This window comes from Protopterus annectens, chromosome 11.part0 (assembly GCF_019279795.1).
Source record: "Protopterus annectens isolate FY-2018-M chromosome 11.part0, PAN1.0, whole genome shotgun sequence".
NCBI classification, from domain to species: Eukaryota; Metazoa; Chordata; order Ceratodontiformes; family Protopteridae; genus Protopterus; species Protopterus annectens.
Genome location: NC_056745.1, coordinates 528,627,337 through 528,651,132, shown reverse-complemented (window position 1 = coordinate 528,651,132; position 23,796 = coordinate 528,627,337). Strand labels below are relative to the sequence as shown.

The 23,796-nt window shown below is 41.7% G+C and overlaps 1 protein-coding gene across 3 annotated transcripts in view; it reads left to right on the top strand.

Annotated features, from left to right (window-relative positions):
* TBK1 (TANK binding kinase 1) overlaps positions 1 to 23,796 on the top strand; it is a 3,544,425-nt gene that overhangs the window by 2,278,178 nt on the left and 1,242,451 nt on the right. For all 3 annotated transcript variants that reach the window (XM_044088041.1, XM_044088040.1, XM_044088042.1), the window contains exon 13: positions 22,864 to 22,939. In XM_044088041.1, coding sequence (XP_043943976.1) covers positions 22,864 to 22,939 — 76 coding nt within the window. The remainder of the gene's footprint in view (positions 1 to 22,863; positions 22,940 to 23,796) is intronic.

Genomic DNA, 23,796 nt, shown 5'->3' with positions numbered 1-23,796 from the left:
AGTGATTAACATTTTAACAATTCTGGTTAAAAAACAGAACAAAAAATACTGAGGTTACAGTCAAAAATAGAAGTGTTTTTTTTTTTTTTTTTTTTTTTGAGGGGGACATTGCTCTAGTAGGATTAAGAATAAGTAGTTAGATGTAGTAGGCTTAGAATTTGATAGATGCAAATAAGTAATTTGCTAGATGCAAATAAGAAGTTGTTTACTAGAAGCAAGTATAAATTTACTATCTGGAATTTGTGAGATGGAAAACTGTAGGAATTGGGTAATAGGTTATGAGGGATGGGAGCAGGAGCATTCCCATGTGGATGTTAGATGTGAGTGGAGCAATTCTTTAAAGGCTGGGAGGCCAGGGATGGTACGAATGGAGGGAGGGAGGGAGTTCCATAGGCGTGCTAGGGAAAAGGACAGGAGATTTTGTCCATGGGGGCGCAGGGGTCTGTAAACTTCTGTTAGGTTTTGATTGGTTGATCTTAGAAGTCTTTGTGTGTGGTGCATTTTAAAGGTAGTAGACAGGGAGGGACAGAGGAATGACTGGAAAATGAGTTTGTGTGCATAGGTGAGCCGAGTATAGGAGAGGTAGTTGGGAAGCTCTAGCCAGTTTAGTTTGTGGAGAGGTGCACAGTGATGGGTTGATGATTTGTTGCTAGTGGCGAATCTGGCTATTTTATTATAACAAGAGGACAGTTTAGTTTTGAGAGATGATTGTAGGTTTGTTAGAAGAGCACCATAAAGAAGGGAGGGTAAGAGAAATGTAGTAGAGAGAGTAAGCTTAGTAGCTGAGGTGAGGAACCGACTGTGTCGGTAGAGCATGCCAAGTTTTTGGTGTTTTTTTTTTATGTTTAGTAGTAGATGGGAATTGAATTTAAGCTTGTCATCGATTTGGACTCCTAGTAGTTTGGTTTCAGTTACCAGTTCAAGAGGTGTATTATTTTGGCTGGTAATGAAGAATAGTTTTCTATCAAAGTTGTTAGTTTTAGAGGGGGTAAATATCATAAGTTTTGTTTTTGCTGCATTGAGTGCTAGATGGTTGTCTTTCATCCACTGTTCTGTGGTAGAGAAGGCATCTTGAGTCAGCTTTAAGAGAGATGGGATGGATGTGGCAGCGCAGATGTTTGTAGAATCATCTGCATATTGAATTATGTTAACATAAGGGATTGAGTGGAAAAAATCATTAATGAATATATTGAAGAGGAGGGGGCCCAGTATAGAACCCTGTGGGACACTTGTGGGGGTGTTGAGGAAGGAGGAGGTGTTTTTTTTCTACTTGACAGCTTGTTGCATGTTGGAGAGATAGCTGGTAAACCAATTGGGAGATGAGGGTGATAGGTTTAGGTTAGACAGTTTAGGAAGGAGTAGGTTATGAGAGATAGTGTCAAAGGCCTTAGAGAGGTTGAGTAGGATGGTAGATTCTGTGAGGCCAGAATCTCTAGCTTTATTCACAGTTTCCAGGAAGGATAGGAGGGCAGTCATGGTACTATGATTGGGTCTGAATCCGTGTTTGGTAGGAGTTAATAGGTTGCTGTCCAAGAGATAGGGAAGGAGTTGAAAATGGATACATTTCTCTAGGATTTTTGAAATGGGAGAGAGGATGGCAATGGGCCGGAAATTGGTGATATTAGTATTATTGCCACCTTTATGCAGGGGAATGATGTAAGCTTTTTTCCAGATTTGTAGAACATGACCTTCTTGGATAGAGCGGTTGATTAGGATACTGATAGGGAGGGCAATGGCTTCGGCAGCTATACTGAGGAAGTATGAGGGAATGTTATCAGGGGCATTGGTGCATGGTTTTAGTTTTTGCAGGAGTTTTTTTATGGTAGAAGTAGGGATAGGTTTAACGGAGAAAGGAGAGGGTTGAGAGGATGGGGAAAGAGGGAATGAAAATGGAGGGTGTAATGGGTGAGGAGCAGTGGAAATAGGGATAGGTTTAATGGGGAATGGAGGAGGTTGAGAGGATGGGGAATTAGAGAATGAAGATGGAGTGGGTGATGGGTGATGAGAAGTGGAAGTAGGAGGTAAATTGTTATTAGAGAATGAAGAGGTAAGTTTGGAGATAGAGTCTATGAAAAAAGAGTTGAATTGGGTGACAAGATCAATGTCTTGTACATTTGGACAAGGGATTGGGTTTTCTGTTATACCAGGTTTTAAGAGGGTAGTTATACCTCTCCAGAACTTTTGTGGGTTGGTTTTATGGTTGCTTTGAAGTAAGGAGAAGTAGCTTTGACGGTCTGCTGTGATAAGCTTTTTAACTAAGTTATGAAGAGTTTTGTACTCATTGAGGGGTAGAGGTAGATTTGTTCCTTTGGTAATGTGACCAGGCTTTGTCTCTAAGTCGCATGGTGGTTAGTGTGCTTTTTGTTAGCCAGGGGGTGGTTTTGTTTTTTATTCTTTTGGTTTTTAAGGGAGCATGAGTATCTAGAAGATTTAGGAAAGTAGCATTAAAGTGTGCAATTGCGTTTTCTAGGGGTAGAGTTTTTAAGGGGTACCAGTTAAGTGATTTTAGGGAGTCAGAGAAGGCTTCTGGGTTGAAGTTTTTGTGGTAACAGGTAGTGATGTAATTATAAGTAACTAGTAAGGGAGAGGGGAAGATGCCTAGCGAAGATGGGAAGGTGGTCGCTGAGGGAGTCGGGAAGAGTTCCACTATCAGGGTAGTAGTGGGGATGAGAGACTAGGATCCAGTCTAAGATGTTGCCACTAGTGAAGTCTTTAGAGGGCCTAGTCATGGAGTTGATGTGTTGGGAGTAGTTATAAATATTGGTGTTTAGGGAGTGAGTAGGGGACTGAATGGAGGACCAATTAATATTGGTGTCTCCCATGATAATAGTTTCATTAGAGATGTTAGTTGAAAGCCAGGAGAGGATGTCTTCAAGTACTGGGACATTGTCTCCAGGGGGCTATAAAGGGAGACTATACCTATATATTTGTGCTTGTTTAATTTAAGTTGAGCGAGTATTAATTCTGCATTGGCGAACTGGGGGATGGCTTTATTATAGGGAGTAATGCACAGAGAGGATGAGTAGAGTAGAGCTACTCCACTACCCTGTTTTTGGCTTCTGTCTGTTCTGATGATAGAGTAGTTAGGTGGTACTATCTCTGCATCTTTTATATGAGGTTTTAGCCAGGTTTCAGAAATGGCTAGGATGTCTGGTTTGTTGTGGAGTAACCAGGCATGTAGGTTTGGAATTTTGTTAGCCAAGCTTTGTGCATTAAGAGATGCTAGTAGGATGGATTTAGATGTAGAGGAGGAGGTGTTTGGGCCTGAGTTAGGGTGTATATCTCCAGATAGGAGTATGGATGCTAGAAGTTGGATTGTGTAGTAGAGGTATTTTGATTGTTTTGCTTGAGTGATGTGTGTTGAAAGATTTTTGAGGGATATGTAGGATAGAGTGGGTGTTGAGGTTTTATAAGGAGAGATTAGTTTGTAATGGAAAAATAGATTGTAGTTGATGGGATATAGTTTAGGAGAGATTGAGATGAATGAGTGGGATTGTGATGTATGGCGTGAGCAGGTTGTGTGTAAGAGTGGGATGCGGGTGATGGGGTTAAGGCTGGGTAAGTTAGTAGATGCAGGTTAGGTTCAGAAGGAGTAATAGTTGAATTGAGAGGGATGAATATTTTACATGCATGTTGGGGTTTTGATAAACAAATGTAATGGTGTTGAGTAAGGAGGAGGGAGATATGTGGTGTATGTCTGGAGTGTATGGAGAGAGGATAAGGAAGAGGAAGGGGTGGAGTTTAGTGGTTGGAGAGGAAGTAGGAGTGGCTATGTGGGTATAAATCTAGAGGTAGTGGGGATGGGTGGGAATTGGGGGTAGGGTAGGGGAGTGGAGTGAGCCCACAGGGCGAACGGAGCGGGGAAGAACAAAAAAAGAAAGTCAGCAGCAAAAACGTATCAGCCACTGCTGATGATATAAAAAGGTAAGCATGTATAGTAGATGTAAAACCAGATAGGTAGAGGTAAATTTCAGGACTAAAAAGATGTTTTAATTTAATTATTTTCTGATGTACAGGGGGTTAAGTACCAGATAGTTGACAGTGAAAAATACTGGCTCTTAAGCTATTGGTCCGTTATGTAGTTCTTGAATAAATGTGGGCAGATATTATAATGTGTGGTGTCTGTATACGAGAGTGCATAATGTAGTGTTGTGCTGCTACGTTTAGGGATATTGCTAGAGTGTTAACTTGTGTTGTAAAGAATTATGAGAAGACAGACTAGACTTAGTTGTGTGATAGTCATGGTTATAAAGTTTAAGTTGTTTCTAGGTGGGGGGGGGGTCTAAATAGGAATTATAGGGTTGCACTATATGTGGATGGGGAAGTAGTGTGGATGATGTAAAAAATGCCTAGTGGGTATGAGAATGATTGGGAGTATTTTGTGTGGAGCAAGTTGGTGTGGTATAATGTGATCTGACTTGAGGAGCTGTCATTGGTGGAGGTGATGTGAGGGTGAGCTGTGGGTGTGGCTGTGATTACTATAAATGTAGAGGTAGTGGGGGTGGGAGGGAATAGGGGGCAGGGCATGAGAGCAGAGTGAGCCCAAGCGAGGCAGAGCCACCCAAGACAAGAGAAAAAAGTATTACTTTACAAATCTGAACACTTTAAACAAATTCCTGAGGTCTAATGGCTTACCGGCAAGCAGAATGTAATTGCTGAAGAGCAGTTGTGTCCTGGTGGGAGACTATAAATTTAAAGATGGCTCCATACTCAGCAAGATTCTAATATAGACTTTGTATTGGGGGAGGGAGATAGCACAAGGGGTGTAAACCAGGTGGAATGCAAAGAAACCAGAGAGGCAATCAGTGGAAATCAGTGAATGCCTCAGAGGGGGTAAGTAATAATTCAAACTACCTGTATAATGAAGGAGAGAAGAGACAGCAAAGTTTATTAAGGTTGGGAGTGTGTCTTCACATTGACTTGCTGATTAGTAACCAGTTTGTGCACAGATTAGAGTAGGGAGATAACATTAGCAATGAAGGGGAAATGGAAATTACTTATCATGGAAGATACTTCTTTTAATAGCTATAACCTCAACAAGAAGTTTCTGAATTACAGGCCCTATCCTCTAAGCACCCATACATAATTTTTCATAAAAACAGAGTTATTCAGAGAACAAACCCTTCTTCTCCTAAGGTGGTTTCAGAAACTAACCTCAACCAGTCTATTGAATTACCAGTGTTCTTTCCAGACTTTCCAAACAAAGGAGAGTACATCCTCCACCTTTTAGATGTCCATAGGCAATTATGTTTCTATTTGCACAGGACATCACAATTCAGAAAGTCATCAGCTCTTTATCTCATATTCAGACATTAGAACAGGCCAACCAGTTTCTAAGGTAACACTGTCCAATTGGCAATTGGCTATCACAATGTATATCTTTTATATACAATTCTAACAACAAGACTATTCCAAATCCTGTCAAAGTTCATTCTACCAGGTCAGTAGCCACTTCAGAGTTTTCCAAGCCAGATTACACCTAGACAGCATCTGTGCTGCAGCTACATGGGCTAAACCACATACTTTTATCACTCATTACAAGTTGGATTTGGCCTCTAGGAGTAGAGCATACTTTGGTTCTATGATTCTGAGGAATATTCTCCCATGAGCCAACCAAGAATTAGGCAGCTAGGGATGCCCATCAGTGAGAATAAAGACGAGATTGACAACAACACATAAAGAAGTTGTGTACTTACCATTACATTCCATATGTGTTGTCCATCTCATCCTTTATTCTCACAACCAACCCACCATTCCCCCTCCTGGTAGACTGAGTAGCTCTAATTGAATTTTTATTTATAGGACTCTACAGCCTCTGGGGTATGGCTTGGGTAATTAGTTTGTTACGTATTCTTGGTAATGTAGAATTCTAGTCACTGCTAGAGGGCAAACAAGATCTGAGGTTGTAGAACAGTTCTGTTATGGGTTGGGAAAATGCCCACGAGCTTGGCTAAGGACCTAAAGCTTTTGTAAAGGCCGAGATGGATCCGAGGGATCGGATCCAACCCATCAGTGAGAATAAAGAATGAAATGGACAACACACATGGAACATTATGGTAAGAACATAGCTTCTTTTTTGTATGGTAAAATTTCGATGTTAGTATTTTTTGAGGATGTTATATGAAATTTTGTTTTCTGAGGTGTTAGTTGTTTGGGGTGAAAGTATTAATTCACATTTTTGGGGGTTTGAATGAACAGTAATTTATGACTCACGACTCTTAAAGTCAGAATTCTTTGGTTAGCTTGTTTTTTTTTTGCTAGGAAAAAGCTCAATAAAAAAATACAGCCCCTAAAAGAGGTCTGGTTTATTGATTTTTGATGGGGCTAAACAAGTTTATTTGAAAGCACTTTTTCGAAAATGATTTGGATAAACAAAACTGATGTAATGAAACATAAAGGCTAACATGAATTGGAGAGAGAGAATAATAATAGAATAAACTGTACTATGATAGAGAAATGGTAATTGTAAGGATAGTGGTCTGGACAGCCAAAAGCTCATATGCTAATCAAGGTTATAGGAATCTCACCAAAAGCATCCCTCCAAGTAGTGACCTGCTTCAGACAGCCGCATGTGAGCTCTGGCCTCCTCCAGCTAACTACTCCCACCAACCAAACTTACTTAAAGGCAAATATACTTTTATTTGTATTAAAAGTTTGCAACTTTGGAAGATCTGTATAAGCACTCATCCGTCAACTAATAAAGATTTTTGGAGAAAAATAGTCTCTGTTCACCTTTTTTCCCTGAAGAAGGGGATTCACTATTAAAGATTATGGTTCACTGAGTTCAGTTAAGAGTTTTATCTATTCCTTTTAAGACATTTTTCAGTTAGTCCTAAACCATCACTCTTTTGGTTAGGATAGACACCCAGCAGACAGGCAAACCAATGGATTCTTATATTCAGATATGTGCGTGCATGTGCATATATATATATATATATATATATATATATATGTGCACAAACACACACACACATATATGGGTCCCTTCATAACGCTATCATTTTGTTGACATTCAAAACAGCAAGATGAAAACATCCCAGAGAGGAAATACGATGATGTCCTTCAAGGATGCATCTGCAGTCATAACATATGGGTTGTCCTGCCTCAGGCAGCCCTTCGGTCGGCCGGATTCCAAAGTCTGGGTCTGGCCTCGGCTGATGTCGCACTTTCCCCGACGTCAGAGCGTCTGGGGTATAAAAGCATCAGCCGACGCCATTTTCCTCAGTTTTTCTTGCCGCGTGGTGCCCGAAGCAGAAGCAGTTCGCAAGTGCTGGTCGGCCAGCTCCTGTGATTCAGCTACCAAAAACTTTGAAAAAGCTAAGTACCCCGTTGGGGACTCTTTCTTGCCTCAGCCGATGTCAGATAAAGTAAATAATTGTTTAGCTTGTGGGAAACAAATACCTCATAAGGATTTCCACTCTTACTGCCTCCCTTGCTTAGGCCCAGACCACGACGTCTCGGCCTGTTCAGCCTGTGCTTCCTTCAACCGACGAACTCTTAGACGTCGGTCGGAGTTTGCAGAGGAATTCTTTGGGGCTAATTTTGCATATAAGATGCCGTCGGAGACTCCGACATCGCATTTGGTGAAAAAATGGAAGGACAAGGACCGACACTCGCGGCCCGCGGTTTCGGCTGAAACCACGGTTAGGCCTACCGCGAGTGTCTTGGTTTCAGCCAAAACCGAGTCCTCGGTACTTCCTTTAACCGAATCCACTCAACCCACCACCGCGGCCTTGGAGGCCCCGGCTGAGTCTGTTATTGAACTACCTACTGAAACCAGTGTCCAGGAAATGTCTGACACCATTCCTTTAGACAAGTCTACTCCTGCACGTGGTGCAGCCAGACCCCCTGCATCCATGTCCATTAAGGCTTTTTCTAGGGCTAAAGCTATTAAACTTGCTAAAGCTTTGCCTCCCAAGACTACCTCTCAGAGACCTTCCTCTAGCTCTCAGATTCTCAGCCTTGCAGAGGATCTTATCTCTTTAATTAGAGGTTCTCAGCCTCACCCGGACAGGGGCTCTCAGCCACCACCAGACAAAAGGCCCCGGACTGAGCCCTCTGACCAGCACTCTTCAGATGAGTCTATGGATGGATCTGTGTTGTCAGATCACCAGGAGGAGGCTTATTCGGCCTACGAGGATTCTGATGCTGAAGAATCTATTCCTTCGGCCTCCCCTCCTGAAGAGTTTCCTTTTGGTGAGGCACTGCACTCTATGAGAGAACATTTTCAATGGCAGGGAGAGGAATTTTCTGATTCTAGAAAGAGATTAAGGACCTTTTTACATTTACCTCAGCATAGGCCCTTAGCTATACCTCCTGTTTTGAATGTTATTGATGATGTGTACAATGATGCTAGTACAGCCCCTGATTCTCTCCCTCCGGTACCTGCCAAACCTGATAGGTACTACAGGGTCCCAGACTCTCATCTACATCTGTACAAGGCCCATTCTGCAGACCCAGATACTATTTCCCAGGGCCCAAAAGGGGTTGCAGCTGCCACTGCCAAAAATCCTCTACCTTCTGAAAGGGAGTCTAGAGCTTTAGAGAGATGGGGAAAGAAAGTATATACTTCTGCAACTCTTTCCATGAGGGCATTAAATTGTCAATTTCATACGATACAGTACCAAGAGTATTTGTTAGATGAATTGCATAAGAAGCTTTCCTCTTCTGAACCCCTTGACCGTAAATCACTTCAGGATCTGGTACATAACTCACAGCAGGTTAGCAATCATTTTTTGCAATGTGGTTATGATGCACTGGAAGCTTCATGTAGGTCAGCTATGACAGGGGCAGTTATTCGTAGGCATGCCTGGTTGAAGGAACAATCTTTACCAGACCATGTTAAAGCTAAGCTCCTGGATGCTCCAATAAAAAAACAAAAATTATTTGGTTCCACGGCTCAGGAGGTCTTAAAGAAGTTTGAAGAAAAGGCAAAATCTGTGCAAACAGTTAAGGACTTTCTGCAAGTACAACCACCGAGATTCAGCAGAAACTGGCCTACTAAGAATTGGTCCTTTCCGGACTCGGACAGATTCCAGAGGGGCAGGAACAGGCGTCCCAGAGGTAGAGGGCAAGCTAGAGGCTCCTACAGAGGCCGTCAGTGGCAGCCTACCAACCAGAGATGTAGTGCAGGAACAACAACAACTACTACACCTGGACAGACTCAATGACTTCTTTTTGACTCCGCTGACCATGGCTCAATTGGAAGCACCATTGGGCGTTAAGCTTTCTTTATTCTCAAAAAACTGGCATTACATTACAAGGGACACATGGACACTGCAAATAATAGACAAAGGATACAGGTTCCATTTCCACACTTTGCCAAGAAGAAAAGGAATGCCAAACCTGCCACCAAATCAGAGGGCAGAGGCTTTGAAGCAAATCAACAACTTAATACAAATGAAAGCCATAGAAAAGATACCTCTTTCAGAACAAGGCCAAGGATTTTACTCCAGATTATTCCTTGTTCCAAGAAAAGAAAATCAATGGAGGCCTATTCTCGACCTGTCCACACTGAATACTTACCTCATTGTGCCAAAATTCAAGATGCTGACCCTACAGCAACTTCTTCCCATGCTGGGCAAGGAGTCTTCGCTGGTGACTCTAGATCTCAAGGAGGCATACCTGCATGTCCCTATTCGACAAAGTTGCAGAAGACACCTCAGATTTCTTGCAGGATCAGAGCATTATCAATTCTCAGCATTGCCCTTTGGCTTATCTACTGCACCCAGAGTATTCACGAAATGCCTGGCATCAGTAATTGCACACTGCAGACTTCAGGGGATTCAAATCTACCCATATCTGGATGACTGCCTTATACAAGCGGACAACAAGAAAAATTTGTTAAAGGACTTGGACTATGCCATCCACCTATTACAGGCCTTGGGATACACAGTCAACATCCAAAAATCAAGACTTGTTCCATCCCAAAGGATAACCTTTTTGGGTGCAGATCTAGACACAACCACCCAAATGGCCTTTCTCACAGAAGAAAAACAAAAACAACTTCCAGATTACTTCAAGAATCTGACCAGACAAACTTAGCTGACTGCAAGGAAAATCCTGCAGGCCCTGGGTTACATGGCATCCTGCATAATTCTGATTCCACAAGCCAGGCTGCATATGAGGAAATTACAATGGTACCTAAGGAGTGTATGGTCTCAGCACAGTCACAGTTTGGAAACTTTGATACCACTCATTCCTTGCCTTCAAAAGGAATTCCTGTGGTGGGCTCAAGCCTGCCAGTCCAACAGAGGGTTGTCTTTCAACAAACCAAAAACAAACCAAACCATCACCATGGACACTTCAGACCGAGGCTGGGAAGCACACATGGAGGACAAATGTATCCAAGGCCTATGGTCTCAAGGACAGCTGCACATGCACATAAACCAAAAGGAAATGCTGGCAGTGATACACGCAATCGAGGCCTTCAAACCTTTCCTCCTTCAAGGCCACCTGTTAATAAGGACAGACAACACCACAGTTATGTGGTACATAAACAAGCAAGGAGGCACACATTCCTACCCTCTATGCAGACTGGCCACGAATCTATGGGAACTTTGCTTGAAACTCAATATACAGCTACAGTCCCAGTTCGTGCCAGGGAAAGACAATACACTGGCAGACAGCTTAAGCAGAACTACCATGGATGCGCACGAATGGATGCTGCACCCAGACAACTTTCTACTCGTAACACAAGCATGGGGAAAGCCGGAGAAAGATCTGTTCGCCTCACCCCACAATCATCAACTGAAGACATTCTGCTCAAGGACATACCACCCACAAGCATGGAAGGTGGACTGTCTCTCTTTCAGCTGGAAAGCTCTAAAAGTCTATGCCTTCCCTCCACTCCCATTAATGTCCAAGGTTTTACTGAAGATCAGGGCAGAACAGCCAAGAGTGATTCTGATAGCTCCAGACTGGCCAAGGCAGCACTGGTACCCACTGTTGAGGAGCATGTCACAGACGAAACCGTGGCCTCTCCCCCTATGGCCACTTCTTCTGACACAGAACAATTTCAAGACCCTGCATCCCAGCTTGAAAACATTGCAGCTAACTGCCTGGAAAATACCATTACCCCTCCTCAGAATAGCTTATCACAGAGAGTAAAGGACATTATTATGGAAGCTCGCCGGCCTTCCACACAGAAGGCATACTCAGCGAAATGGAAAAGATTTCTCATTTGGAACACAACAAAAGGCTTAGATGTGACAGTGGTGAGCACATCTTCTGGAATACTTAGCAGAATTGTTCCACAATGGCCTGTCCTATTCTTCCATTAAGATACATGCCTCAGTAATTTCAGCAGAATACAATGTTGATCCACCTATTTTTTCGAATCCTCTCCTCAGACAATTTCTGAGAGGAATCAAAAACATCAATCCTCCAAGGGGAAACCTCCTTTACCTACTTGGGATCTCAACTTTGTGCTGGAGAAACTAACACTTCCTCCCTTTGAACCAGCAGCATCGGCGGATCTACAGTTTCTGTCTTGGAAAACAGCATTCCTTCTGGCCATAACTTCAGCAAGAAGAGTATCTGAGTTACAAGCTTTAATGGCAGTGCAGCCATTTCTTATTTTCCATCAGGACAGAGTTTCATTGAGAACCAATCCTACTTTTATGCCAAAGGTGGTATCTAGGGTATCCTTGAACCAAGCTATTCACTTGCCTACATTCTTCCCAAATCCACAAAATAAAGGGGAAAAACTTCTACACACTCTGGATATACACAGACAATTACGCTACTATTTGGACAGAACTAAAAGTTACAGAAAGACTGACAAACTGTTTGTAGCATATGCTGCTGGGGCACAAGGAAAAGCAATTTCCAAGCAAACAATTTCAAAATGGATAGGAAATTGCATTCGATTTTGTTACTCCTTTCATGGAAAGATGGTTCCTGCAAACATTAGGCCTCATTCCACGAGAGCCACAGCCACCACTACAGCCTTCCTAAGAGGGGTGGCTACCAAGGACATTTTAGAAGCTGCTACATGGAGCTCCGTGCATACATTTGCCAAACATTACAATTTACCTTTATACTCCAGATCCAGAGCAGGTTTTGCTACAGCAGTCCTGCAGGGTATCTTAACTACACCATCCTTTTCTTAGTGCCTCCACCCCCAGATTGGCTATGGTATTCTACCCATATGTTATGACTGCAGATGCATCCTTGAAGGACATAGTACAGTTTTGTACCTACCATAAATGTAGATGTCCGATAGGTATGCATCTGCAGTCAGGTTTACCCTCCCTCCTTCCCCTCTGTGGTATTCCTAGGGTGCTTACCCCTCTATTAGCTAGCTAGGGGATCTATTATGGTGTATTTGTTTGTATATATATATGTATATATTTTTGAAAATGTTTGGAATTTATTGCATTCCTCCAAATTTAGCCTTCCTAGAGGGCACCTGGCGTCTGGGGCAAGAAACACTGAGGAAAATGGCATCGGCTGATGCTTTTATACCCCAGACGCTCTGACGTCGGGGAAAGTGCGACATCAGCCGAGGCCAGACCCAGACTTTGGAATCTGGCCGACTGAAGGGCTGCCTGAGGCAGGACAACCCATATGTTATGACTGCAGATGCATACCTATCGGACATCTACATTTATGGTAGGTACAAAACTGTACTTTCTGGGAGTTTGATTGTAAATTTCCGACATTTTGATCTTGCTGTTTTGAACGTCAGTGAAATGGTAAGTTGACGTTTTAAAGTAAACCCATATATTCTTCCTACAAGCAGTTTAAATATATATATATATATATATATATATATATATATATATATATATACACACACACACACACACACTTTGACTAACATGACTTTTACACGGCTGCAGTTTTCACACATTTCTTTGAGCTCATGTCATGTTTTACCAAACAGTTCATCTTGACTGTACCTTTCCCTAAACTGCTTTATAAAAAAGAATAAAAGAAGGACAATATACAATTGAAAGAACAAAAACCCGGAAGCCTCAGCTTCACAGTAATGACTTCTTGCACTAGCACCTACCCTACAAACTGTATACTCATGTTGCAATACATCTTGCTATGACTTGCACATATACACAGTTCTTCTTTAACTATAATGTGTTTGCTCCTTCCAAATATGTAGAAATGAGTCTTAAGTATAATATTCATTCAGTCTTTTAATTAAATACCAGCTGTTTGAAAAAAATCACTGAGTGAAAAGAAAACATTTTGTGACAGTTTGTTTAGTACATTAGGTGTAAAACTGCTGATGTTCTTCATCTCACATTGCTGCAGTCCTTACACTTGGGGTAGTCCGCTGTCCTCGGTCTGCCCGAATATCAAAGTATTAGGCTGACGTCGGTCAAGGCGCTAAAGACTGACATCAGGACGTCAGGGTACAAATGCGCATGACCGACATCATATCCTCAGTCTTTTTTGCCGCATGGTCCGATGCAGAAGCAGCGTTGCAAGTGCCGTTCGGCGTTCTGAAATTTTTCGAATTCGGAGTTTCAGACCGAGTCAAAGTTGGCTAAGTACCCGTTGGAATATTTTAGTTTTTCTTGCCTCAGTGGTTTACCGGATGTCAGAAAAAGTGAATAACTGTATTTCTTGTGGGAAACAGATACCGCATAGAGATTATCATACTTTGTGTATTCCTTGTTTGGGGCCTGAGCACGACGTTGTTGGGTGTCGCTTTTGTGCTAGGTTCAATAAACGCACTATTAAGCGAAGGTTAGATTGTGCCAGGTTGGTCTTCGGGAAGCGGTGCAATTATAATATGCCGTCGGATGCTCCGACGCCTGCTTCTTCGAAGAAGCGCAAAGACAAAGCAGCTAAACCCAGACTAGAAGAGTCGTCAGTACCGGACGCCGGTTCTTTAGAGGCGTCAGTGGAACCGGTGGTTGCGCCGGAGGCTTCTCTGGAGTCCCAGGGGGAACCTTTGATATTGCAGGATGTGACTTCTCAGGAGGCAGGTCAGGCTGAAGGGGCTTCTCAGGTTACTGTACTCCCCTCCCTTCCTAGGGTGGTTAGGCCCTCTCCTTCTGTTTCCAAGGCTTCTCCCAGAGGCAGGCCAGGTTTAGCTTCGGTTGGGGTCACTCCTAGCTCTTCAGGATCTGTGCCCAAGAAGCACATGCTTAAAATGGCAGAAGATTTAATTACCTTGATTAGAGGTTCTTTGCCCCCTCCTGATAAGAGGCCTAGGGTGGAACCAGAGTTGGGGAGTTTTGAGCAGGCTTCGGATGTGTCAGAGTCTTCGGCTGAAGACTTGCAGGAGTATTCTCCTTATTCTGATTCTGATGTGGATGATTCTACTCCTTCTGCTTCTCCTCCAGAGGATTTTTCTTTTTCAGAGACTCTTCATTCCATGAGGGAGCATTTTAAGTGGGAAGGTCAGGACTTCTCGGATTCCAGGAAAAGGCTTAGGGAATTTTTGCTTTTGCCCCAGCATAGGCCTTTAGCTATACCACCTGTTCTGGATGTAGTGGAAGATGTGTTTGCAGAGGCTTCTCTTAATCCTGATTCCTTGCCTCCTACTCCTGTTAAACCGGACAGGTATTACAGGGTGCCTGAGGCTCATAAATATCTTTATAAGAGTCCTAGGGCGGACCCAGAAACTGTTAGTCAGGGACCTAAGGGTGTTAAGGCCTCTGTGGTGAAAAATCCGGTTCCTCCGGATAAAGAGGCCAGAGCTTTGGATAGATGGGGAAAAAAAGTCTATACTTCTTCCACCTTAGCTATGAGGGCTTTGAATTGCCAGTTTCACATGTTGAAATATCAAAATTATCTTCTTTCTCAATTGAAGTCTAAGGTAGATGCTCTGGCGGAAGGTATTGGTACATGTCTCTGAACAGGTGGGCAAGCATTCGTTACAATGTGGTTTTGATGCTGTACAGGCCTCGTCTAGGGTGGCTGCCACTGGGTCAGTTCTTCGCAGGCACGCCTGGCTGAGGGATCAGAATTTATCTGACCATGTTAAGACAAGGATTTTGGATGCTCCTTTACAGTCTGATGTGTTGTTTGGTGCACCTGTGGAGTCAGTCTTGAAGAAAATGGAAGACAAGGCTAAGTCTATGCAGGCTGTTAAAGATTTTTTGCAAGTTCAGCCTCCGAAATTTAGTAGGAATTGGCCTGCTAAGGGGTGGACGTACCCTTCTTATGATCAGTCTAGGGGTAGATCTAGACGTGGTAGAGGCAGAGCTCAGAGCTCCTTCAGGCCTAGCACAGGAGTTCACCTGCACAATCTTCGGGTGAGGGCAGGGGCCAGTCCTTTCGTAAACAGGCCCAATGACCTACCTTTTCAGCTGCCAGATCCTTCTTGCCTGGCAGCACCTTTGGGAGGAAGGTTGGCACTCTTCAAGGAAAATTGGAGTCTGGTTACCCAAGACAGATGGGTATTGGATATCGTACACCAAGGTTACAGGTTTTATTTCCATACCTTGCCTCCTTTCAAAGGCATGCCGGACGTTCCTCCTCAGCAAAGACTAGAAGCTCACAAACAAATTTCTCTGTTGCTTCAAATAGGAGCCATACAACCGGTCCCTCTGCCAGAAGTGGGCCTAGGATTTTATTCTCGCCTGTTCCTAGTACCAAAGAAGGGGAACACGTGGAGACCAATTTTAGATTTATCTATCCTCAACACTTATTTGGACATTCCCAAGTTCAAAATGTTGACATTACAACAGCTTTTACCTCTGCTGGGCAAAGACCACTGGATGGTGACTCTGGATCTCAAGGAAGCTTACCTTCATGTTCCTATCAGGCTAAGTTGCAGGAAGTATCTACGCTGGCTGGGACTTCTCATTATCAGTTCTCTGCATTGCCCTTTGGCTTATCTACTGTGCCCAGAGTGTTCACGAAAGTTCTGGCTCCAGTGATAGCTTTCTTCAGGCTAAGAGGAATACAGATCTATCCTTATTTGGACGATTGCCTGATTCTGGCCCAAGGAAGGGACGAACTTCTTCATCATTTACAGTATGTGATAGCAGTGCTAAGATGCCTGGGGTATTCTGTGAACGAAATAAAGTCCAGTCTAGTACCCTCTCAGGACATGTGCTTTCTGGGTGTGAGACTGAATACAGCATCCCAGATGGCCTTTTTGACCCCGGACAAACAAAAGAATCTTTCTCTGTACTTCCATCAATTGTCTCATCAGTCCAGGCTGACTGCAAGTACAGTCCTTCAAGCCTTGGGGTTCATGGCATCTTGTATTCTGGTGCTTCCCAATGCCAAACTGCATATGAGGAAGCTACAATGGTATCTCAAAAATGTATGGACACAGCACTGCCAAGATATGGACACTGTCATTCAGATAATACCTTGCATTCAAAAGGAATTTTTGTGGTGGGCTCAGGAATGTCACCTAAACAAGGGACTCTCTGTGACCAGGCCAGAGGCGAGTCAGATTCTTACGACAGATGCCTCAGACAAAGCTTGGGGAGCTCATCTAAATGGAAAATGGGTACAAGACAAGTGGCCTGCCAGTCTTCAACATCTACATATCAACTTGCAGGTGTTGGTTCTAACAGACAACACAACTGTCATGTGGTACATCAACAAGCAAGGGGGAACACATTCTTATCCTCTATGCAGACAAGCAATGATTTTGTGGGAGACTGCTCTCAGTTTACAGCTGAATCTTCAAGCAAGGTTTCTGCCGGGAGCACAGAACTCCTTAGCAGATGTGTTAAGCAGACGAATTATGGATCCCCACGAGTGGAAATTGGATCCTCATGTATTTCAGAAATTGACAGTGTTATGGGGAACTCCAGACATAGATCTGTTCGCTTCTCCACTGAACCACCAGCTGCCAAAGTTTTGCACAAAAAGGTTTCATCCCACAGCTTGGAAAGTGGATGCTCTTTCATTCAATTGGAGCAAGCTTCATGTGTATGCCTTTCCACCTCTGCCTCTCCTCCCAAAGGTACTCCTAAAGGTCAGACAGGACAAGCCAAAGATGATTCTAATAGCTCCGGATTGGCCTCGACAGCACTGGTACCCATTACTGAGAAGTCTGGTACGGGAACCTCCATGGCCTTTGCCTTCGATTCCACACCTCTACTGTCTCAGGAGGACAGTCATTTACTCAATGTCAAACTCCACTCTCTTCACCTAACAGCCTGGCATATTCTGTTTTAAACCCTGGAGGATGTCAGCTTCCACAGCAAGTTTTGAATGTTATTTTGGAGGCCAGAAGGCCTAGTACAAGGAAAGTGTACGCAGATAAATGGAAGAGATTTTTATTTTGGAGTACAGCAAAGGAATTTGATGTTTCTAAACCTAATTTAAGTATGGCCCTTCAATATCTTGCTGAGTTACTGGACAAAGGTTTGTCCTTCTCTTCTATTAAGGTTCATGCTGCAGCAATTTCTGCACATTATGACTGTGACCCACCTTTGTTTTCTCATCCTTTGTTTAAGCAATTCCTTAGAGGGGCAAAGAATTTAAGACCCCCACGTAGAGCTCCTACTCCTGCTTGGGATCTCAATTTTGTGTTGGAGAAACTTACTCTACAACCTTTTGAGCCTGCAGCTACTGCCGAGTTGAAATATTTATCCTGGAAGACTGCTTTTTTGTTGGCCATTACCTCTGCGAGAAGGGTTTCTGAATTACAGGCCCTTATGGCGGTTGAGCCTTTCTTAATTTTCCATAAGGATAGGGTATCTTCACGTACTAATCCTTCCTTTATGCCTAAAGTGGTTTCTAGTGTGGCTTTAAACCAAACTATTCATTTACCTACTTTTTATGCAAACCCCCAAAACAAAGGGGAAAAGATTTTGCACACTTTGGATATACACAGGCAGTTGCGATATTATTTGAGCAGAACTAAAGGGTTCAGGCAGTCTCAGCAGTTATTTGTTTCTTTTGCTTTGGGTTCTCAGGGCAAACCTGTGTCAAAACAAACTATTTCTAAGTGGATTGGGTTTTGTATTGCTTTCTGTTATTCCCATCATGGTAAGGAGATTCCAGCTGGGATTAGGCCTCATTCCACTAGGGCTACTGCCACTTCTACAGCTTTTTTAAGGGGGGTGGCGACTAAAGATATTTTGGAGGCAGCTACTTGGAGTTCAGTGCATACTTTCTCTAAGCATTACCACCTTCCACTTTACTCTAAATCTAGGGCTGGTTTTGCCACTGCAATTTTACAGGGCATTTTGGCAGCTCCTCCTGCTTTATAGCTTTGCCATCCTCCCTTACCTCTGCTTTGGGATTCTACCCAAGTGTAAGGACTGCAGCAATGTGAGATGAAGAACATAGTACAGTTTTGTACCTACCATAAATGTAGATGTTCGAAGATCTACATTGCTGCAGTCCAATTTACCCTCCCTCCTTCCCCTCTATAGTTAGAGGCAGTGGTGTGGTTTTGGGTTATGAATACTGTGAATATTGTATATATTGTACATATGTTTAGTGCAAGGGTGGTTGGTTGTTTTTTGCTGTCTTTTGGTTTTGACCTTTCTTTTTAGGGCCTTCTGACATCTGGGGCAAGAAAAGACTGAGGATATGACGTCGGTCATGCGCATTTGTACCCTGACGTCCTGATGTCAGTCTTAAGCGCCTTGACCGACGTCAGCCTAATACTTTGATATTCGGGCCGACCGAGGACAGCGGACTACCCCAAGTGTAAGGACAGCAGCAATGTAGATCTTCGAACATCTACATTTATGGTAGGTACAAAACTGTACTTTTTCCCTTACATTTATCCCCCACCCTTTTTATTACTGTTCGTTTCTGTCAGTGCTTGCTTTTATTGTCTTTCTAAGAGTAAACTGCTGTTTCTATAATACATCCACTGAAGAGGTCACAGAATGTATTTCAGGAGCATCTTTTAACTGATTTATTGCCTGTAGAACAGTGATTCAGGCCAACTCTGTTAATTTCCAATTAAACAAGCTAAGCTCCTGCCTGCATTCTGCTGAAACATCTGCTTATGGGAAATTCTCAGTATTCTTTGCTTTCATTATTTAACATGCTTACAAGGATCAGATGTAGGTAAGCATACTCACTGTACTGAAATGTGTCCAGTTTTTCTGAGCAGCTTATGCTAATGTCAACACTAAAAAAGCACAAACTGTTTAGAACTGAGTAAATGAATATTCACAGTATAGCAGTTCACAAACAATTCTTGTGCCAAAGGAATACATCTCTATAACTAGCTTTGTATGGCAGTTAATTGTAACAGTTGAAAAGAAAGTACATCTTTCCATGTATCTTGGGGTAGCATTTTGAGGGGTGAGTACATTTCTACACTGACAAGTGGGTACTGGAAGCAGCAACATTAGGTCTGAGTACAAAATGTAAATCTCTGGCTACACCCCTGCATGCTTACCTTGCAGAAATGAAGAAAAACACTACATTCTTAATAGTCTGTTTAATCTATTCATGTAACATACATTGTGCAAACGGTTTAAGATCTCAGCATTTTTATCTGTACCCTTTTCCTTCCACTTTTCTCTGTCATCCTTCAGAGTAAGTGCAAAAGGAAAATGTAGAGAAAAATACTCTGTAGAGAGGGTAAGATGTTAGTTTTGGCATAAATATAAATAAAAAACTAGTGAGGCGCCACAGGGTCAGTCAGAAGGTATTCATTTAATACCAGAGACAAAAAAGTATATACCAACAAACTGCAAAGGAAAGGCTCAAAGCAAACAACAGTACAGCAACAAAGAAACAGCCAGACCACCACGACTGTAAAGGATGACCACAATAATACTCCAATAAAACACAAAAAATCTTTAATGAAGAGCTAATTTTAATAGCCAGCATAACATACTAATGAAAATTACTACATGAGGCTATTAGTTAACAAAGTCACATCTATCTGTGAATGCTGTGATCAGTTAAGTAAGTCCAGATCAGTGTTCTGTATGAGACCGGGTATTGTTTTTTCCCTGTTCATGAAGACTTTGAACTTTATCCTGCTGATGAAGAACATTCTCTTGACTTTCAGACAGGTTTTATAATATCAAAACAAACTTTTAAATATATGTAGTAATAAGCACATCAGAATGTGTAGAAGTCAGTACTACAGACTGTATCTTTGAAATCACATTACTGTAAATTAACATCTGTAAGCCAGAGTGTGTAGTAGTTTTGCTCAATAAATTAGATTAAAATAAAGTAAAAGCTGCCATGTGCTTTGTCAGTGCTCCTGCTGTTAGACCATAATATAATGTAGCAATAACCCACACCTGGGTGTGGGTAATGCTGGATTTACCCATGGTTGGTGTGGCTTGGTCATGAGGGCGAAGCCCGAGTGGCCAAACAAAGACAACCTTGGGTAAATCCAGCATTACCCACACCAGAAGTGGGTTATTGCTATTATACAATGACATTATTTAAGAAAAAAAATACTTACTTTTCTTAAATAATGGCATTGTATAATGCCTCCTTGCTGCCCTTCCGCAGCTGTCTGGTATTCTGTGGCAGTTCTGATATACTACGCATGCATATGCTTATGCAATACATCAGAGCTGTGGGTGAAAGCAATGGAGAAAGCAAGATCTACGTTGCTTTTTACAAACGGTTTTGCTATGTTAAAGGAGTTTAACATAGCGATACAGCTTTAAAAAAAGCAACGGAGAATCTCCGTTGCTTTTTTTAAAGCTGTGTCGCTATGTTAAACCCATTTAACATAGCGAGAGCTTTAAAAAAAGCAACGGGTAAAGGAAGATCTCCGTTACTTTTTTTAAAGCTGTCTCGCTATGTTAAACTCCTTTAACATAGCGAGACAGTGTCTAAACAGCAACGGAGATCTTGTGTTCTCCGTTGCTGTAAAAAAAAGACTTATACTAATGGAAAAAGTACGGGTGACCGGACCTTTTTCCATTAGTGTAAGTTTGATTTAGAACATGCACACTGACCAATCAGCGTGCACGTTTTGGAATATTAATGGAGGGTCATTGTATAATGGCACTTATTAAAGCAAAATTCTTAATAGTATTAAAAAGAAAACTTTTAAACAAATAATTATGCATATTGACATTGATGTGATTTTATCTCAATTTTACATAAAATTACATATAAAATCATAAAAGAAAATAAAAATTATGATAATACAGCAAATCAGCTTTATACTTATTCATTCGATCTTTTAATTAAATACTAGCTGTCTCACACATTGTTACTTTACAGTTCATAATATTTCTACAGCTGTCTAAATTGGTACCCTAGACAACAGGTGCATAGCTTGCTAAGCAACATATTTAATAGAGGGAACATCTTCCTTTATGCCAAAAGGGTTGAGAACTTAAAAATAAATCATTGAGCATGAAAACAGAATTTTCTAGCTGTATCCCTGCAGCAAGACGGTTCATATAGAATAGTTAACACCTTAATGTTCTTTCTTGTCAGCAAGACCTTGTGTTCCTGTACAAGTCTGTTGTTATGAGTAATGTTATGAGGATTTAATTATCCCTTTCTCCACTTCTGATTTACAAAACTTGGCTGAGAAAGCAGAATGGTTATATTCATGTAGTAGCAAAAGTAAAATAAAACTAAAGGTAGGAGTCTATATTTCTGTAAATGAAAATGTGAGAGTGAGGTGATCTGGCAGTTACCTAGTTTGTGACCTATTTAGATAATTATACATACTCTGCATCTTGCAACTCAGTACTCACATTTACACAAAAGGAGAAACTTTTTGAGGTTAAATATGCATGTCAGACTTCATTTACTTTCAGTGTACAAAAACATTATTCCTTTAGCTAACATTAAACAAACATTTCAAGATTCTTTTGTTTGTAGTATAGAAAAGACCTGTCAGTGTGCACGTCATCCAAAACTGACTTTGTAACTATCCTTCTGGCTTGAAATTTAAGCAAAATATAAAAATTAACTCATTGTGATATCTAAGAGGGAGAGGAAGGTATGAACATATCTTAATTTAAAAATGTATAAATATCAAGTCTATAACACCATAATTCTCCAAGCTCTGCTCTGGCCATGTGTGAAAACTGTGTATGTATATGTGTGTGTGCGCACACGCGCAAGTGTGTTTTATTAGTTCATCTCATGTCATCGACTTCAACTCCACCAAGATAGAACTTTGCTTGGCTGAGTTTTGTTTCAGTAGATACCTCATATCTAAGGCCCGAAACTGTAACAATAAGTGATAAACTACTTTCTTTTTTAAATGGCTTACTCTTAATTAAGTCAGCTGCCACTTGGAAAAAGAGTTGTTTCTGCAAACACACTAGATTTTACTCTTTACAGTGAGAAACTTATAAAAATATTCTAAGTATATTATATTTTGCAGTAATGTTAAACCATTTAACACAAAATACATAAATGAAAAGTTATTTTATTTACATATCTTATTTTTCTACTTGTGGTTCCTTCACGGGCAACCTCAACAACATGAGATTCATATGCTTTAGCTCTCTCTACATGTTGACATAAACAGCACACAATGAGGTTGATTACTTGGGAGATACTGAAGTAATTGCTTACGGATACATTTTTCAATAATTTGTGACACTGGTTACAATATAGCTGTATATACACACAAGGTTTGATGCTGTCAGTGTAAACTGCTGATGGAAATAAAAGGTGGCTTATTCTGGCTGATGTGATGACCCTCTCTACCAAGTCTCTATAGGCATGGCACTGAATGGTTAGTAATGCCACAGTGGTCATTAGTGGAATCTTTTTAACTCAAAGAGCCATTCAGAATGGTATATTTTTTGCAAGAATTACTGCTGCCATGCTTTGGAACAAAGTGGAATTGTTACAGTTGTGTGCTGAGCTGGATGAAACAGTTTTGGCAGATATTAAAGTGTAATCCTGCATGTATGGAAATTGATTATGCCCTGTCTTTTAAACAGAAGCAATGAAAACAGAAGTATCACAGAATAAAGTTTTAACTGAGTGTACCTTTTGTAACAGGCAGAGCACAGTCCCATCAAATCTGATAGCCTCAGAGACCGAAGATATTTCTGAGATCAGTAGCAAACTGAAACTTGTAAGTAATCATTTTTGGTGTTTTTCTTTACTGTATGCATATGCATGTTGATTGCCAGTTAATGCTAATTTTGATGCTTTACTTGATTTAGTAGCAGAGTTAAAAAAAATGATTAAAACAGTGTTCGGGGGTGAAATACTAAATAATTGCACCTTGCGTCACATATATAATGCACATATAAATCTGAGTGTAAACAGTTAAGGTTTGGAAAGTAGATGAAAGTCTAGAGAGCTGTTGCCCAGTTTTGGCCAGATAGCATTGATGTTGTCTAGGTTAAGCTGTCATATGCCCTTTGGCCAACATACATTACTGATGAAATAAGCCAGTGCCAAAAAAGGCTGAGTTCAGTTTTCTGTGGGCAGCAAAACACCCCATAACCAGTGCAGGCAACATGTGCCCCTGCATCCTTTTTAATATAATCAGCTGTAAGGTCACTTCATGTCAGTGAACATGGAAAGCCACTGAGGTCATATTGTTGCTGTCTAGTAGTACATTTCAGGTGGTTGACATCCAAACACATGTTGTGCTACTGTCACTTTGATTGTCTTGTTTTAGGCTATTTCAGTCATTAGTTAATGCAGACAAAATGCCCAGCCACTAAGGGAGACTACTGTAGCAGTGTTACCAGTAGATGTTCATCATATCCTCTGCCTCAGTGGCATTTTGGGTTATGTGCCATGGTAACCCTGTGCTGGCCAGCTTTCAAAAGCTCACATTTCCCTCCATCTCTCTTTCTGTGACAGTTGATTGCCTGAGCATGTCCTGAAAGGGAAGCCTTCATTTGTCACAGGAAGTGAGTGTCCATCATTTTTCTGTCACCCAGAGAAGAAAGTCCTCTGATTTTTCACAGGATCCAG